The 16,500-nt window shown below is 53.6% G+C and overlaps 8 protein-coding genes across 8 annotated transcripts; 3 read left to right on the forward strand and 5 right to left on the reverse strand.

The window, feature by feature from the left end:
* Positions 1–1,135: 1,135 nt before the first annotated feature.
* AB675_1481 (uncharacterized protein) lies at positions 1,136–1,804 on the reverse strand (the record flags this gene model as incomplete). Its single annotated transcript, XM_018141375.1, has 1 exon — positions 1,136–1,804. The coding sequence occupies one exon, from the start codon at positions 1,802–1,804 to the stop codon at positions 1,136–1,138; it is 669 nt and encodes a 222-aa protein (XP_017997194.1).
* A 114-nt stretch (positions 1,805–1,918) lies between these two features.
* AB675_1482 (uncharacterized protein) lies at positions 1,919–2,266 on the reverse strand (the record flags this gene model as incomplete). Its single annotated transcript, XM_018141376.1, has 1 exon — positions 1,919–2,266. One exon carries the CDS (start codon positions 2,264–2,266, stop codon positions 1,919–1,921), a length of 348 nt encoding a protein of 115 aa, XP_017997153.1.
* Positions 2,267–3,449: 1,183 nt separating this feature from the next.
* On the forward strand, positions 3,450–4,969 carry AB675_1483 (Pantothenate kinase; the record flags this gene model as incomplete). The annotated part of the gene is made up of 2 exons (XM_018141377.1): positions 3,450–3,821; positions 3,872–4,969. The coding sequence occupies 2 exons, from the start codon at positions 3,450–3,452 to the stop codon at positions 4,967–4,969; spliced, it is 1,470 nt and encodes a 489-aa protein (XP_017997176.1).
* An 831-nt stretch (positions 4,970–5,800) lies between these two features.
* On the forward strand, positions 5,801–6,528 carry AB675_1484 (putative nitro HBN1; the record flags this gene model as incomplete). The annotated part of the gene is made up of 4 exons (XM_018141378.1): positions 5,801–6,127; positions 6,157–6,214; positions 6,266–6,346; positions 6,404–6,528. 4 exons carry the CDS (start codon positions 5,801–5,803, stop codon positions 6,526–6,528), a joined length of 591 nt encoding a protein of 196 aa, XP_017997277.1.
* A 273-nt stretch (positions 6,529–6,801) lies between these two features.
* AB675_1485 (ATP-dependent helicase upf1) lies at positions 6,802–10,387 on the forward strand (the record flags this gene model as incomplete). The annotated part of the gene is made up of 5 exons (XM_018141379.1): positions 6,802–7,601; positions 7,777–8,082; positions 8,142–8,516; positions 8,582–9,557; positions 9,608–10,387. The coding sequence occupies 5 exons, from the start codon at positions 6,802–6,804 to the stop codon at positions 10,385–10,387; spliced, it is 3,237 nt and encodes a 1,078-aa protein (XP_017997170.1).
* Positions 10,388–11,342: 955 nt separating this feature from the next.
* On the reverse strand, positions 11,343–13,106 carry AB675_1486 (Pisatin demethylase; the record flags this gene model as incomplete). The annotated part of the gene is made up of 3 exons (XM_018141380.1): positions 11,343–11,578; positions 11,698–12,754; positions 12,804–13,106. 3 exons carry the CDS (start codon positions 13,104–13,106, stop codon positions 11,343–11,345), a joined length of 1,596 nt encoding a protein of 531 aa, XP_017997282.1.
* Positions 13,107–14,195: 1,089 nt separating this feature from the next.
* Positions 14,196–15,487, reverse strand: AB675_1487 (uncharacterized protein; the record flags this gene model as incomplete). The annotated part of the gene is made up of 6 exons (XM_018141381.1): positions 14,196–14,717; positions 14,767–14,899; positions 14,948–15,092; positions 15,145–15,339; positions 15,391–15,409; positions 15,467–15,487. The coding sequence occupies 6 exons, from the start codon at positions 15,485–15,487 to the stop codon at positions 14,196–14,198; spliced, it is 1,035 nt and encodes a 344-aa protein (XP_017997259.1).
* A 473-nt stretch (positions 15,488–15,960) lies between these two features.
* On the reverse strand, positions 15,961–16,432 carry AB675_1488 (uncharacterized protein; the record flags this gene model as incomplete). Its single annotated transcript, XM_018141382.1, has 2 exons — positions 15,961–16,248; positions 16,280–16,432. 2 exons carry the CDS (start codon positions 16,430–16,432, stop codon positions 15,961–15,963), a joined length of 441 nt encoding a protein of 146 aa, XP_017997256.1.
* Positions 16,433–16,500: the final 68 nt, after the last annotated feature.

The following is a 16,500-nucleotide window of genomic DNA, read 5'->3' on the forward strand; positions in this document are numbered from 1 at the left end:
AGGCGGCGACTTGTTTTCAGAATGCGGCTGTTACGGTGTCGAATCCGAATCCGCTGGGGAGTGATTTGGTGGCGTGTATTAGCAGTGTAGTACTTTGCGCGTCACCGCCAACGACCTCTTCTCCAGCTCCAACAAGCACGTTTTCCTCATCTGCAGCACAAAGCTCGTCGTCAGCCGCAGCAAGCGCCTCTTCCTCAATTGCGGCAAGCACGTCTTCTTCAGCTGCAGCAAGCACCTCGTCGTCCGCACCATTCTGCTTGAACGATCTTCCCACGGATTGTGTCACAATGCTCGACCTTGCAAGTGGTACCAGTGCTGTCACAACTCTGAAGTCGGGTGCCTATGCCTGCAGACAGGCGTTAGTTGGATCCGGAATCGCTGCAGACCGTCTGTCATGCCTTGACCTCACCACTCTCGTTGCCAGCACCGTACCATTCCCAACGCCCTTAGGTCTCGTTCAGTGCGCTATCACCGGTGCACTCTGCACCATCCCGCCTAGGAAGCCTAATTGTCTGACAGGCGGTCTGGCGGCGCTGCCGGCTGGAACATGTGCATTGAATGGTTTGACGGGCCCTAGTCAGTTGTCTACTCCTTTGGACGCATGCTACACGGCCTTGTATGCGGCACTAGGCTCTGGCGGAGATTCGAGGATCGACAAGGCCAAGCTAGCGATCGGAACGGTCGGAACTTTGACGTCGGGTACAGTTGTTCGGACGACAATCGACAACTATGTCACTTGTGGGAATGTGCTGGCCTTTCCCCAGTGATAGATCCGGCTATGGTATACGGGCACCGTTGCATGTTACTGTGAGGATGATTCTGGAGTACTTTGAGCAGCAATGACACAAGATTTGATCAAGGACCTACAGAACAGTATCGAATCGTCTGTACAAATGCGGAGGTTAGCACCAAGAGGAGCGGTATGAAAGCAAGAGGAGCATTCGCAGAACAAGCACGATTAGCTTGACTGTCACGTTCACTGGCTGGTGGAGAGTGTTGGACCATGGACAGCAAACAGACTACATTAGCTAATCGTTACTACTGTAACTACTGTACCTATGTACCTAGGCACTATCAATGTGTCTGTCTGCGTAGCCGAAAAAGTATTGGAGCCCGCCTGACAAGGAGTTGAGCCCTAGTTCTTTTCAATCATAACCGGCTCGCCCATGGAAGGCACCCCGTCGCAAAGAACGAAAATGAAGTAAGGACCAGGCGCCATCTTGATGGGCGGTATTTGCACGCTGAGAGTCTCATTGGTCCTTCTTTCAACCTCAAGATAATACATCTGCTGACCCATGTGAAGCGAGTGTGTGACGAAGCCGCCAATGTAGAGCACGACCTGAGTGTCTTGGTCAGGTTTGTAAGCTCTGAAGCCGATGTCGAGGTCATCACCTGGACTGAATCGTCGTTTGGACATGTTGATTATCTCCGGCCTCTGGGTCGCTTTCTCGCCCTCCAAGTACCATGGCGTGAAGATCTCGATACGAAGCTCGGTAGGGTATTTGAACCACTGGTTGCCTTGGATTGTCTGGCTGGGCCAAACCGGCATCTCGTTGGGATTGCTGCTAGCGATGAGCACAAGGCCGTCCTTCAGGAGTAGGGCAACTGAATGATAGAGACGAGCGATGTTAGACTTGGCAACAACCTCCCATACCCCATTATCGGGATGATAAGACAGTAGATCATATGCCGGCAAATCTGCAACGCCGAAGCCCTGGCTGCCAATTCTGGCGCCGTTCAACCAGAGGATGCTCCCGTCCAGAAGGTTGACACCTTCCACCATGCCCCTCGGGCCTCCCGGCATTGTGGTCATATTCCATCTATCCCCAGTCAAAGGCTTCAGCCTGCCACATGTAGCATCACACGGGCTAGTGATGTTAGCATACTCTCCACCACCACATATCATAACCTCGGGCTCCTAGTCGTCCGTGGCTCGCAATGGAAGCATGACACTGCCACCTGTGTTCGGATAAGTGCGGAACATTCCTGGAAGGTCGGGCAAAGCAGCGACTACTCTGCCAGAATTGAGATCGAAGATCTGCGAGGACTTGCTTGCGAAGACGAAGAGAGCGCCGTTCTTGAGAAGGTGTACGAATGGGTACATGTAGTACGGCTGATTCTTCACGAGAATGTCCATCGGAACACTGACTCCTGAGCTGACTCCCTCGGCATTCAGAATCTCGTACGTTGGATTATTGTTGGCAAGATTGGTCTGATCCAGACCATTGAGGCTGCCAGCCGCCACGAAGACGCGACCGTCCGGCATTGTTTGTGCTGTGGCGTACTACCGCCTCGAAGCCAATTTGTTGCCAGGCTCGACCCACGTCGTTCCGATGATAGGACCGATGTAGCGTATCGCATCGAACCCGTCGCCAACCGTTGCATCCTCATGGAGCAATGGCCCATTGCCACCCACCGATATCAGCCGTCCATCGGCAAGGAAAGCTCCGCTAGAGCAAAATGGATTTGTCTGGATCGGCAGACCGTAGTAGGAGTCCGTAGAAGGGTCGTATGCCGACGAGTAGGCTTTTCTGCCATCTAATAGGTAACTCATTGTGCTGTTCTCGATCTTGTCTAGAAACACGACACGCCCATCATGGAAGGCCGCGGCGTGCATCGCAGGCACCCCACTTGATCCGGCGATACGGATCGTGCCATTGAGAGCGGTCGCTAAGTGTAGAAGGGGAACGATGTGTAGTAGTTGCATGGTATCCAAGATATTGACGCAGTGATGAGAGAGTCATGTCTGGTAGTATTCTCGCTAAAGCAGAAACGCCGCGTGCCTTCCGGATCGCACCTACCGCATCATCTTGATAGTCGTGATTGCAGCACGTTGCATCTCACTTGCCTCCTCGGCGTGATCAAAGGCAATCACAGCTGACTGTGCAGCAGAGGCCAGGAACGACTTACAGTCGCGTGCCTGCTCGAAGACTGCCTTTGCACTTACCTCACTGTCAGCTTCATACTCGCGGAGCAACAAGCAGACACTGTACAGTACTGAGATAGCCCAGCAACGATGCAAAGTGACAGGTTCACTTCAAAATCTCAGACCTCGCCGAAATCGATATTGCCGTCTGTGAAGTACAGAATCCACTGGACATAGAGAATGCTGATTGAGGACAGTCCGGAAGTCACGCCTAGATTTGGCTCGCTTCAAAATTTCCGGCTCACAGAAATTGGCCGAGGTTCGATAGAAATTCCACCTCCGATTCATGATCTCCCGCCCACCGCACCGCTGGACACCGATCCACAACGTATCATCCAGCCATAATACATACAGGATCATTAGTCCGTTTGACCGAGGCAATGACACACATCGCCAGCCGTCTTGATCAGGCCCGCGGAAGCAGAAATTGTTCATATATCAGGGCTATCGGCCTACCGGAGGATGCATGAGGTAGCTGAAGCGTAGCATGCTGTAGTCACATCCACGCCCACAAAAAAAAGTAATGACCAACCTCGCGGCCTCCACCACGTACGCTATCGAGGAAATTGAGGAATGTGCTTGTTATTCAGACGATGACAGCAGCGTTTCCGATTACAGCTCGTCGGCGGCAGAACATCTGTCGGCCAGCATGACATCTATGGAAACTGATGGTGCTGTCGTGCTGGATGAACCGCGCCCCTCGTCCTCTCGCGTACCCCCACTGCCCACGTCTGTTAAGATCAACGTTGAAGGCGCATTCATTGTCGACGAGGAAGGCAAGAGCAATGGCAGTCACACTACGAACGGTCATCGAACGAGTGACCACGTTCACTGGGACGAGAAGGACATCGTACTGCCTCACCACACAGATGTCGTGAGCCATATTGCAGTCGATGTCAGCTATTCTCCCCGTGAGCATCGGACCAAGCACTGACAGACGCTCAGATAGGAGGCTCGTTGGCAAAGCTGGTCTACTTCTCACGCGAGACAGGCTCCAAAGATGGCGGCGGGCGCCTCAATTTCCTCACCTTCGAGACCGACCGGATTGATCTGTGCATCGAATTCATTCAAGAGCTCAAACAGAGACAGACGCGGCTCAATGGCTCAACGCCCGGCCAGCTGTGTGTCATGGCTACAGGAGGCGGCGCATACAAGTTCTACGATCGGATGAAGAACGTTCTTCAAGTAGATATCGTGCAGGCAGATGAGATGGGATCGCTTATAACTGGTCTCGACTTTTTCATCACGGAGATCCCTCGAGAAGTCTTCACATACTCCGAAGAAGAGCCTATGGCGTTCGCCGAGGCGCGGCCCGATATCTACCCATATCTACTCGTTAACATCGGCTCCGGCGTGTCGATGGTCAAGGTCTCTGGACCAGATGATTTTGTGCGCGTTGGCGGCACGCATCTTGGAGGCGGCACCTTCTGGGGTATTCTGTCGTTGCTCACGGGAGCTCGCACTTTTGACGATATGCTGCGGATGGCACAAACCGGCGACAACAGTGGTGTTGATCTAATGGTTGGCGATATTTACGGCACAGACTACAACAAGATAGGTCTCAAAAGTACAGCCATTGCCAGCACATTCGGCAAGGTATTCCGGATGAAGCGATTGGCGGAGCGTAGTGCGGAGGACGGCGAGGGTTTGTATAACGGAGACCCATTATCGACCGACATTCTGGAAGACGACGAGAACATCAAAGGTGGATTCCGGATTCAGGATATGGCTCGGAGCTTGCTGTATGCCATATCGAACAACATCGGCCAGATTGCATACCTGCAGTCGGAAAAGCACGGCCTCAAACACATCTACTTTGGTGGTTCCTTTATCAGAGGGCACGCTCAAACAATGAATACCCTGTCGTACGCCATCAGGTTCTGGTCCAAAGGCGAGAAGCAGGCATACTTCCTACGTCACGAGGGCTATCTCGGCGCTGTTGGTGCTTTTCTGAAGCGGCAGCCAAAGAACTGGGGTCGGCGAAACAGCATCGAAGACGGCCGCTTATCGAAGGTGCTGTCGAAAGAGCAGGTGCCTGGATGAGGTTCCGGTCATAGCGACTTGTGTATCGTCGAACATATGGCGACGTGCCGAACCTCTGCAGTCCTAAACCGAGACCTCAGCGCGGGATTGTGACGGCTGAGCGAGCACAGTGTGTTCTCCCGAGCGCAACATATTGGATCACGGTGGATTTCGCCCACAGCACGCTGTCTGAACGTTTAAAAGCGGCCAGGCTGTTGCATTGGTACGTCCTCGAGACAAATCTGAACAGCTGGACTCCAGCTGGAACGGCCCATCGGGCCAAGCGAATGTCGGGCCCGAGCTAGCACTACAGGACTCTCACGTGACCTATCGCGCGAGAACGAACTTCCGATATTCACTGGTTCATGAGACGATGTCGACTATTCAACAAAGAAGCTTAGGAAGCCTCCAGCCTGGGAGGCTTCGGCCCTCAGCTGTCCTTAATAAGCATTGACGGTATTCAATCCGCACTTCGTTTAGTCGGCAATTGAGGGCAGGTGTTGCATTACCATGGACAGCCTCCGCATCGTCATTTAACTTGTCTGGCTGGGGTGATAGCTGCGACGGTAGTGCTACAATATTACCAATCATGGACCATGGGCACTCCGTGGCCGCTTTTGCGATTCCAGGAATTGACGTGCGCGGAGGAGTCCAGCAGGATAACATAAGTAGAGAATGAGAGTGATGTACTTGACGCTGACGGTCAGCCTCCAATTCATCTCATATCTCCTACGATCTGAAGCACTTAACTCCTGCATTTCGAAGACTCTAAGTCCTGCAATCTGAGCCATATAAGCGGTCCACATATCTACGGCTACCGCTCAATCTTTCTGGACCATCGATACAGCAACAATGGCCGCCTCAAAGCCTCTCTTGGACGCGATGAAGGATCGCCGGTCCATCTACGCAACCTCACCAGAGAACCCACCCACAACCATTGCTCGTGTGGAAGAGATTGTCACACACGTCATCAAGCATTCGCCTTCGCCCTTCAACTACCAGTTCGCCCGTTCCGTGATCTTGTCTGGCGAAGCTCACAAGAAGTTCTGGTCGGTCGTATACGATGGTGTAGAGAAAGCTGTCCCTGCCGCTGCTTGGGAGGGTCATCTGCAAAACTTCTGCAAGATGTTCAGGGACACTACGTGGGGCACCGTGATGTGGTTCGAGGATGGGGAGACGGTCGACAAGTTCAAGCTGATAAGCCTGAGGCCTCATTCTTTGCCGAGAGTTGGAGTGATCAGAGCAGCGGAATGCACCAGATTAATGGTAAGTACCTCATACGACGACCGCATGGGTAAATGCTGATTTATCTACCAGCTTGGATGGCTTTAGAGGCGGAGGGATTTGGCGCTACTCTGCAGCACTTTCACTGGGTACCTGATGTAACCGAGTACTTTCGTGAGTGCACATTTTATGCCGGCCCGATGCAGATATGGCTTACTGAAATGGATATAGAGAAGGAGCTTGGTCTGCCGGCTTCGTGGAAGCCTAAATCACAACTCGTCTTTGGCACACCTGTTGCACCTGCGGGCGAGAAGACCTTCAAACCTATCGAGGAGAAGTTGAAGATATTCAGCTAGTTTGTTGTGGGCGAGGCGTATAGTAGCCATCTCATCTAGCCCTGACTTGCGCCTGAGTGCTACCTTGGTGCAGTAACAGCGTTGCTCGGCAGTCGACCTTTTCGACTCGTTCTTGCCTCAAATTTCTTGCATCTTTTCCATGTTTTGAATTCCAAGATTTTCCCTCTGAAGGCCTCCCTGCGCAGCTACGCTCGCTTTGGGCGAGGATTTTCTGTAAGTAGCCTCTTGCCAATAGCACCTGGTAGTGGACGCTGATTGAAATCTGGTAGGAAGATGACGGCGTTCCCGGTACACCCAAGTACGGGCACAGAGTCCTCCCTGTCCGCAAATACGATCACTTTGTCGTCGATTCCCAATGGCGAAATCCATGGCGTCACCGAAGACGGCGTCGCTCTCGCTATGACGGAGCACCTGTACCTCTCAGGCGACTACCTTCCACATATCTCGCTCAGCCGAACGATCATCATGCAGTCTTCTGGTCAACTAATCCGCGATGCAAAGGCTGAGTTCTGGTTTGAGGGCAAGAACTCCTCTGGAGCGGAGCGCAAAGTCATCGATGCCGAGATCGTTGAGCGTGACAACGGCGGCGTCAAGATGCTATGCCTCAAGGTCAACTACGAGAACTCGCTAGTGGCTGGTGCCGACAACACCGCCTACACGTGGCCGGAGCAGTTCAAACAATACGTCGACGAGCTTTCACTGCTTCGAGGCAGCGGCATTGTCTTCATCCCACTGCCTTCCAAGCAGGACAAGTACCTGAAGACCCTCAAGCGCGAGTTACTTGATTACAAGAATCACGCGCCTTTCTCGACCCTTCGACCATTCTATAGCCCCAGCGAACAAGAAGTCACCGATGCACTGATGGAGTCGCCTGAAGCGGCGAGCAAGTTGCTAGAGCGTGGTCTTTGGCCAATTTCCTCCTGGGCGAGCATGAACGAGCTTCACCAGCACATGCTCCGCCCGTCAAAGATGCGTACTTCAAACACTTTTGCTAGCCTCGAAGCGGCGGAAGTCATTTTGAACAATGCGAACTACCTGGAGAATTTGTGGGAAGAGACAATTATCGAAAAGTTGTGAGTATTTTTGCCTCAGCCCCCAGCGCCCGCCCCAATCCAGAATGCAGCGATAGCGACAGCCTACCGTCTGACGTTGAAGTGAGACTCATCTCAATATCGCGCACTCCTCGCCAAAACAACTTTCCCCGTGCAGCGCCCGCCCGAGCAGGAATGCTAACATGCGACGCGGCAGGTCTGGTGGTACCGAGGTCGCCTTTGCCGTACTCAGCAAAAAGGTCGTCCTTGCCTTCGTACGCTACAAGGATCGGAAAGAGCTCAACGCAAACATTGCACTCAACGACCGCATGAGCATCGAGATTGCATCCTTCATCACCGTGACGGTTGACTCCGACGGCAACATCGTCACAAAGTCGCAGGCAGCGACTGGCCAGTATGAGACTATAGAGATACCGTTCTCGGTGAACGGTAAGCTGTCAGCCAACCGCACAGAAGTCGAGGCGGACTTCGAGTTGACGTTGACTAAGCGCAATGCCCAACTGTATAATGCAGCTACAGTACTGGACCTTCGAAGCTCATATGGCGTGAATCGACCGTGAGCATCATTGAGAATCGGAGTCAGGTCAAAAAGCAAATCGAAGCAGTTTCTCGGCTCTGCGCCCGTGGCTCTCGACACTACGCCTTCCACGACATCTTACTGGGGGAGGATCTGAGCGCGGATGCTGCCCAATCCTGGCTTCTCAAAATTGTCGGCGACCAGAGCATCATCGACAATGCACTCAAAGATGTCATAGAAAAAGCGCGACGCCTGGGCCGTCCACTCAACTCTGGTCAGGAAAGTATCTTGAGGAATGTTCAGTACTCCCATCATCGCCTGAATATCGTCCGAGGGCCACCTGGTTGTGGCAAGACGACCTTGATTGCTGCTGCAGCAGAGTTCCTGGTCCGATGCTCCAAGGACATCGGAATCTTTCTGTGCGCCCCGTCGAACGGTAACACACAACGCATCCATGATGCTACGACGTCGATGTTCATGCTAGCCCATCCCTCGTCAACGGCTTTCCGATGAAGCGTCCACAGCGCGTCTACCGCAAGCATCTGGAAGAGGAGACGCTGCTCCGCTTTCATGACCTTCATGGCATCAAAGAGGATGACGAGACCGATGAGGCATGGGCAGCTCCTTTTCTGAATGCTGGTGATTACAACGACTCTGATGCTGCGTGGTATGATCGCATGATCAATGCTGACAAGAAACGCGAGATGGAAGATCCGCGCATCGGGATCACGGCGGACGTCATCTCAACAGTCATGCGCAATCCAGGCATGCGGGTCGTCGGCAACATGGGCGATGACAGAGGTAACGTCGTTCCTGTCTTTCTGGAGCATCTTCGGAAGCTTGAGCAGAAGGCTTTCAAGAAGTGGAAAGCCAAGGAGAAGACTGTGTTCAAGGATGCATGGTCAGCACTTGTCAAACATTTCATCGGCCAGAAGCACGTCATCTGCTGCACAGTGGGAAACATCACCAGTGGTCTCATGTCACGAGCATTGCGCAACTTCAAAAGTGCTGTCATCATGATCGACGAAGCCTCTCTGATGACCGACCCAGCACTGTGGAATGCTGTCGTCAATCTCATCACCGAAGTCCGCATTCAAAATGAGTTCGGAGGCAGATCACCCGTTGTCAACCTGATCTTGATCGGTGATGAAGCTCAGGGCTACCCACTCGTCAAGACTGAGACAGAGGCTTTCAACTGCTTCGGATCACAATTGGCGCGATCTCCCTACGAACGTCTCGTACTCGGCGGGGCATTCGTGCAAGAGATGACAGAGCAGTTCCGCATGGTGCCAGCCCTCATGACTATGCCCAACCAACGCTGGTATGGCGGCAAGCTGAGATGCAGCGCAGAGCGACAAAAGGCAAGATTGACTACTGAAGACAAGGTTCTCCTCCAACAGTTCTTTGACATCGAGTATCCTCAGGTCGTCAAGGATGCTGCGGATCGGGCGGCGGCGGAAGTCATCATCTACGACTGCTGCTCGCGAATGTGCCCAACGGACAGTGCCAGGTCGAGCCTCACACTCAGTCAAGACTAAACATGGGCAATGTGGACGTCATTCTCAAGATCTTCCGAGACCTCATGTACAAAGACAAAAAGGGCCTAGCAAAGCGACCGAACGAGGTTGTCATCCTGACATTCTACAATGCCCAACGTCGTCGCCTCCTTAACGCCCTCCTTGACTTGGAAAAAGAGCTTGGTTTAGGAGAGGGCTCCCTGGATGGCTGCCTACACACCGTGGACAGCTTTCAAGGTCGCGAGGCCAAGTACATCATCTTGGATCTCACTGTCTGCTCTTACTTCGGCGAAGGCAGCCTTGGTCATGCTGGGGAGGAACGCAAAGCTTGCGTGGCGGCCACCAGAGCACGAGACGCGATGATTGTTGTTGGCAATCTCAACATTCTGAAGGCAAACTTCAGCCACGAAGGGCGTCTACCATTCGTCATCGATCTACTGAAGACTCTCGAAGCTCGTGGTGCCTACAAGACTTTCAACACGGATGCCGAGCCCGAGAAGCAGGTTGGTGCTAAGCTAGATAGTGAGCTCCGTGCTGAGGCCATTGCGAAGGCGCAGGCTTTACTTGCTCACAAACTCAAGCAGAGAGATCTCCTCATGCGCAGCAAAGAAGAGGACCTTGCTCGTGGTGACGAGGAAGAAGTAGCGGAGCAAGAAGTGGAGACGGGCTCGAGCGACGATACAAGCTCAACAACTGTGGTAGCTGAGAGCGAGAACCGCTCATGGGACGACCTCAAGGCTGCGGTGAAGGCTATGGGCTTGCGGGAGACTTAGGAAAGGCGACTGCTTTTTGTCAAAAGTCCTGCAGAGGCCTCCCTGGTCGGGAGAACTACGATGAGCCTTCCTCCCAAATGATGCTTAAGTGAGGCTCATCTCGGGCCTACCGAATCCATCAGTGCAGAAATGCCAGACCTTCAGCGCCCTCCCTGATCCAGCCATCAGAATAAGCAGCATCTAAGTGTTGACCAAATTGATGCAGTGTCCAGGCGTCCGCTTACATGGCCCTGACTTGTTGTGATTTTGGTCAGCCGGTCTCACGTAGAGCCAGTCTAGTCCGATTGACGGGAAACGGACGCGTAGGAAGCGCCTGCCGCCTATGGAGTGGCGTTTTACACAGCCCTTTCGGAAGGAGTGATTCGCGTATGCTGGTGTCGTTGTTGCCCACTCGGGTGACTGCAACAGGAAGGAGCAGGTGTCGTTGTCGTGTCATCCGGTCTTGGGCTCGCGACCGGATGACAGGGACTTCGAGGGAATATGGACAGACGTCTTCCCATGTGATAGATCGTGCAGCCGTCAAATAGCGCTGATGAGAATGGGCGGTGTCTTCATGCTCGTGCTGTGGCTTTCCACTGCTAGATGCTGGAAGGTCCAATCACTGATGAACAAAGAGCGTGTCATCCGGTCTCACAGATATATTCATCAATAACAGTGAGCGTCTTCGGTATCACAGACTATACCTCTAACAGCAACGGGTCATGATAGAGCAATGCCACCTGCGAAATCTTCAGACATTCGATACTAGTAGAGGTCCAGATGTGGAATGCTTCACAGATTCATGGTCAAAATTTCCTATCTGAGTCGCCGGCTTCGAATCCTAGCGACAGAACTTGCAAAGGAATAGCCATCCCCATAGTCCTGACGAGCGCGACGCCAGGCCCGTAAACCAGTACTCCCACTATCCACTGCTTCTCTTCGATACGCAACACCAAGCAATCCCCTCTGCTTCCAATCAGTGCCCAACGAGGCCCCGTTCCCGAAACCGCACCTCAAACCCCCTCTGTGCGACAAACCACGCATTATGCAGCGTCCACTCCGGTCGGTCGGGGTTGGCGAACTCGATGTCGAATCGTCGTAAGAAGGAAGGGACTAGCTTGTAGACCTCGAGGAGGGAGATGTTCTTGCCGATGCAGGTGCGTGCGCCGGCGCCGAATTGGAACAGGGTTCCTTCCATTGTCTTGAGTTGGTCTTGTTGAGATGTCAGCGGGTTTCTCGATTTGGGCAGGGGCAGAGGAGTGGAAGGTGAGAAAGAAAGAAAGGTAAACGGATCGCGGTACGATCGTTAATGAGAATGACGAGAAGCGTACCTTTGCTGAGAGCATCATCAAGCCACCGTTCTGGCATATACTCATCAATATGGTATTTGTTCAACGGGTTGAATACTTCCTCCCGCTTGTGTACAACCCAAGCATTTACGCCGACCACGGTGCCCCCTTTCACAAACTCGCCACAGATCTCCATCCCTTCCGCGGGCACAACTCGCTCAAGAGGCAGACCCGCGGCAGGATGCACGCGAAACGCTTCCTTGATGCATGCGTCGAGATACGGCAAGGTCTGTGATTCGGCCCACGAGACGGCGCCATTGGGTCGATCTTCTACTTTCCCCTCGGCGACGGCGTCAGCGAGCTCCTGTTGGAGTTTGTGGTAGGTGGCTGGGTTGCGTAGGAGGTAGTAGAAGACGGCGGAGAGCGAGATGGCGGTTGTCTCTGAGCCAGCGAATGCCATAGAGACTGCCATTGTCAGGACGCGGTTGTCGGTCATGAATTCTGGTCGGTCCTTCTGCGCTTTCAGGAACATGGACAGCAGGTCTTGGCGGGAGTTCATTGCCTCTTCTTTGGATTTCTCTCCGGAGGCGGACTTGAGTTCGTCTAGACGCTCAGTCATGCGAGATTTTGCAAAGGTCGTCACTGGGAAAGCGGTCATCTTGACGCCGAAGCGATCCAGGAGGAGAATGAGTGGGTTCTTGAGGAAGAGGAGATCCAGCCAAGGGATCTGGCCGATGGGCGCAACATAGCTGAATAGCTTTGCGAGGTAGCCGATCATGCCGTCGACGTCCTCATTGCGGTCAACGAAGCCGTGGCGTTTGCTGTAGGTGATTTGGCCGATGACATCGAAAGCGAAGAATTGCAGCCATTTGGCGAAGTTGCAGGTCTGGCTGGTCTGGGCGTAGATGCGCGAAGTTTGCGTAAGGAAGAGGTCGACGACCTCGTTGACCAGTGGCTCGTATTGGACGAGGGTGGACATGGAGAAGGCGTTGTTGACGGAGCGTCGGAGCTGTGCATGGTAGGCCTCGTCGGTGGTGCTGAAGAGGGACGGGAGGCGCTTGCCGTTCGTGACAGCTTGTTGCACAGGGTAGAATCCGGACTGGAATTGTTGGTCAATTGGTATCATTGATGCTGGGGATGAGACTTACCTTAGTCATGCCCTTGTTGAGGCCGTAGATCTGCTTGATGGCTTGTGGGTCTGAAAAGGAGAGGCAATTAGGTCCGAGTCGAACGACATCGCCATGCTTGCGGTGCAGGGCGAGCTGTGTGATGTCGGGTCGGCGGTTGTAAACGTCCCAGAACCTCCACCAGTCTGTCACTCGGGCCAATGCTGGACCTGGATATTTGTTCAGGCCGTTGTTAAAGTAGTTCTTGAGACAGAAAGCTATAATAGCGACAGACAGTACAATCGGCCACCGGGCAATCAGTACGGCGAGCAGTTCTTCCAACATTGTGGCTCTCCGAGACGGGATTCCAGGTAAGACTATTCAGAGTAGGACAGTCATGCACAAGCAGTTATGAGATCAATGTCGTGGTTATGAGTAGTCAGCCGCGTCAGGAAGAGCCTCATTCGCTTCTATCATAATCGCGAAGGCGTCGCACTCGGCTCTGTCAGTCGTGTAGTCATGATGGGCAATATGGTCACAGCGATTCGGCAGTTCTCGATCGAGCACGACCTACCAGGATTTGGAGCAATCAGCTTACAGCACTGCCAGATCGGATTGCCTGAAAGGCTAGGTGAAGCAGCCGATAAGCCACAGGTGGGTTGAGCTGATCCGAAGTGCGATTCGCGTGGCAAACGGCAGACGGCACAGCTATGAGGAAGCCTAGCAATCCCGCAGCAATGAGTCCGGAATGCTGGGGATGTTGGTGGGTTGAACGGGGGCATATGTGGAGGATGGAGAGAAGAAGGAGCGAGGCCAACGCGGCGGACGGCAGTTGCAAGGACGCATCTGCCGAAGAGGGCGCTGCAGCTACGGCGTTCTTGCAAGATCTTTCGATCGTATATTGCCATTTCCTACGACACTTGGGACTTGCGTGCATGCGTTCATGTGTAATGAAGCATAGCAGATTCAGGCTTACGGACACAGGAAATAAGTCAAAAGAAATTTGATTGCATCGACAATGCATCCACCCAGTCCGGCGATGCAAGCCTGCCGAGAACGAGCAAGCAGACTGTAGTGCTACATACCAACGAACTCGCTTCAATCAAATACCACAGGGACGACGAAATCGCTTTCTGTCCCGAGATACTGCCCGCTGAGAATCTTCCGTGGATTGAGATCCTTCCTTCGCGATCTTGTGTAACATTCATTGCGACGCTCATGGCCGGTCATGGTGCAGATGTGCCACTGCAAACTGACCTCTTCATGATCCAATATGGGTGAATATGTGCTTTTGTTTGTGACGAGGTAACATGGTCGGATTTGGGGACTTCGTGGAGGTGCTGGGATGGTTGGGGTGCTCGTGCTGTGAAGGGGATTTTGGGGATGGCCGGACCATCTGGTAAGGATGCGGCTCTCTCGATGAGGTCGAGGCGCCTATTTACCACCGAGGCTGGGGAAGGCGTCCTGGTCGTTGACTGCGATGGGACCGCCGCGACCGCCACGATCGCCTCCACGACGTTCACCGCGGAACTCGCCGCCACGTCCGCCACGACCACGACCGCGGAACTCGCCACGATCACCTCCGCGATCGCCTCGGAAGCCACCTCGGTCGCCGCGTTCGCTGCGGTCTCCTCGATCGCCACGGCCACGGCCACGTCCACCACGGTCGCCACGACCACCACGGTCTGAGCCTCGCGAAGCTTCTTTGAAGGAGTAGTCGATGTCCAAGAATTCCTTGCCGTGCTTGCGATCACGTTGGCGGCCGGCCTTCTCCTCGCCCTTGAAGTAGTCTTCGTCCTCTGCCTTGGTGATCTCCTTTCCAGATTTCCACTTCTTAGTATCCTTGGCGCCCTCATTCGGAGCACGGGCTTCCTTCAGGCCGAGACCCTCAAGCTTCTTTTGAGCCTGCTCAGCAAGGTATTCGGCATAAGACTTGGAGTTGTCCTCTGGCTCCGGCTCGACCGGCTCGGCAGCTGCAGTGCCTCTGTAGCGGCGGCGAGCTGACCATTCTCGTCACCACCCTCGGCAATAGCTCTTTGCGATCTTCGGTAGCAAGCTTCTCGCCGGCTCGCTCGTCGGCCCATTCGCCATCACCAGTTTGCTCGCCCCAACCATGGCCGACCTGCTTCTGATGATCGCTGTATGGAATTAGTTGTACGTAGTGCTGTTTCAAACTGAACACTTACCCAACGGCAGCTCGGCTGTGACGGTCACCGCCTCGACGAGGGCCACCGCGTTGACCACGACCACGGTCGCGACGCTTCTCACCGCCATCCTCTCCAACGTCTTGCGCTCGGTTGCGATCACGACCAGTGTTTCGGTCGCGGAAAGCTGCGTGAAATTGTCAGCTGTGGCAGGTATGACGTAAAACCATTTTACATACCAGTCTCGCTGGAATTGAATCCGCCAGTGCGATCTCCACGACCACCACGACCACCTCTTGCGCCGCCTACAGAAGCAGCTGGTGCTGCCGGGGCCTCTTTAGGTGCATCGCGCTTGCCAGAGCGAGCAGTGGGCTTGTCGATGGCCTTTGTGGGTGGCTCGGGTTCGCGATCAGAATCCTGGTCAGAGGTGTTGCCTGAGGCATGTTAGGATTGCTATCGAGAATCGAGAGGCTCTGAAGGATTACCGAGTAGCTCGTAGAGGTTCTGCGCAAAGCATGGGTCAGCACATTCAACGCACAACATTCGAGTAATTTTTCGCACCTTTGACTTGACGTCCGTCATGTTGGCCTCTAGAGCGCCTTCCGCGAAGGCTGTTCTCAAAGACTACCGCAACTTGAGGTCAATCGACAACCAAACTCGATCAAGACGTAGTCCTCAAATCAGGACTGGTCTTGCCGAGCTTCTGGGAGTGTCGTAACTTATGCGTGCTTGTTGACAACGATTTCGGAGGTGCAAGCTGAAGCGCATTTGAATTCGGCGATGTGCTTGGTGCCAAGACTTTCGTTTGTGTCCACCACTTGGGCGCCAGTAGTGCTGGACACTCGAACACATTGTTTGTATGCAATGCAATATCCAACGCAATATTGCTTAAGGTCTGCAAGTCAACTTTGTCAAACGGGTGACACTACAGGTTGACAGTGAATCAATCAGGGTATCATTCAAGCTGCAGTACTCCATGTAAAGGACGCCCTCGACGCCATCGCTACAGATCTTGCTCTCCAGCCCACATGCGATCGCTATGTACAAATTATGCCTCATCGCCTCTGCTGCTGTGGTTGAAAGTTGAACGGATTGGGAAAATGCATGCTTGCGGTGAGACCGAATGGATCGGCATCCAACATCGGATCGTATGGGTCGATGCCATGAATGCCCCCAGCAGGTCCAATCGGGTCGCTGCCAGATACAGTCGTCATTGGAGGTGATACTTGCATTCCACTTGAACCGGCGGTAGTCGTTGGTAGCCTGAAGTTGGGAATAAAGTTGTCGGCCTCCATGTCGTCGCCATCGACTTCGTCTAACATGCCACCTTGTGCATCGTATTCCTGTTCTGTACGCACGAAATAAGCCTAGGACGAACAAAGCTCCCGGATATGTTTGGTAAGGGGTCATGAGGGTGTACTTGCCGAGTTGATCATAATGCTTCTGGAATTGTGGTTGATAGTAAGGCCCAGCAGAAGTTTGCGACAACGTCCGTACAGGAGCTTGGTTGGCTACTGCGCCAGACATGTTGCGTATATGGCGTTGTTGCTGCGCAAATTGCTGTGGATTCCGAGGTCCAGTCATGCTGCGTTGCG

Source organism: Cyphellophora attinorum, assembly GCF_001299255.1.
Source record: "Cyphellophora attinorum strain CBS 131958 chromosome Unknown Contig25, whole genome shotgun sequence".
NCBI lineage: Eukaryota > Fungi > Ascomycota > Eurotiomycetes > Chaetothyriales > Cyphellophoraceae > Cyphellophora > Cyphellophora attinorum.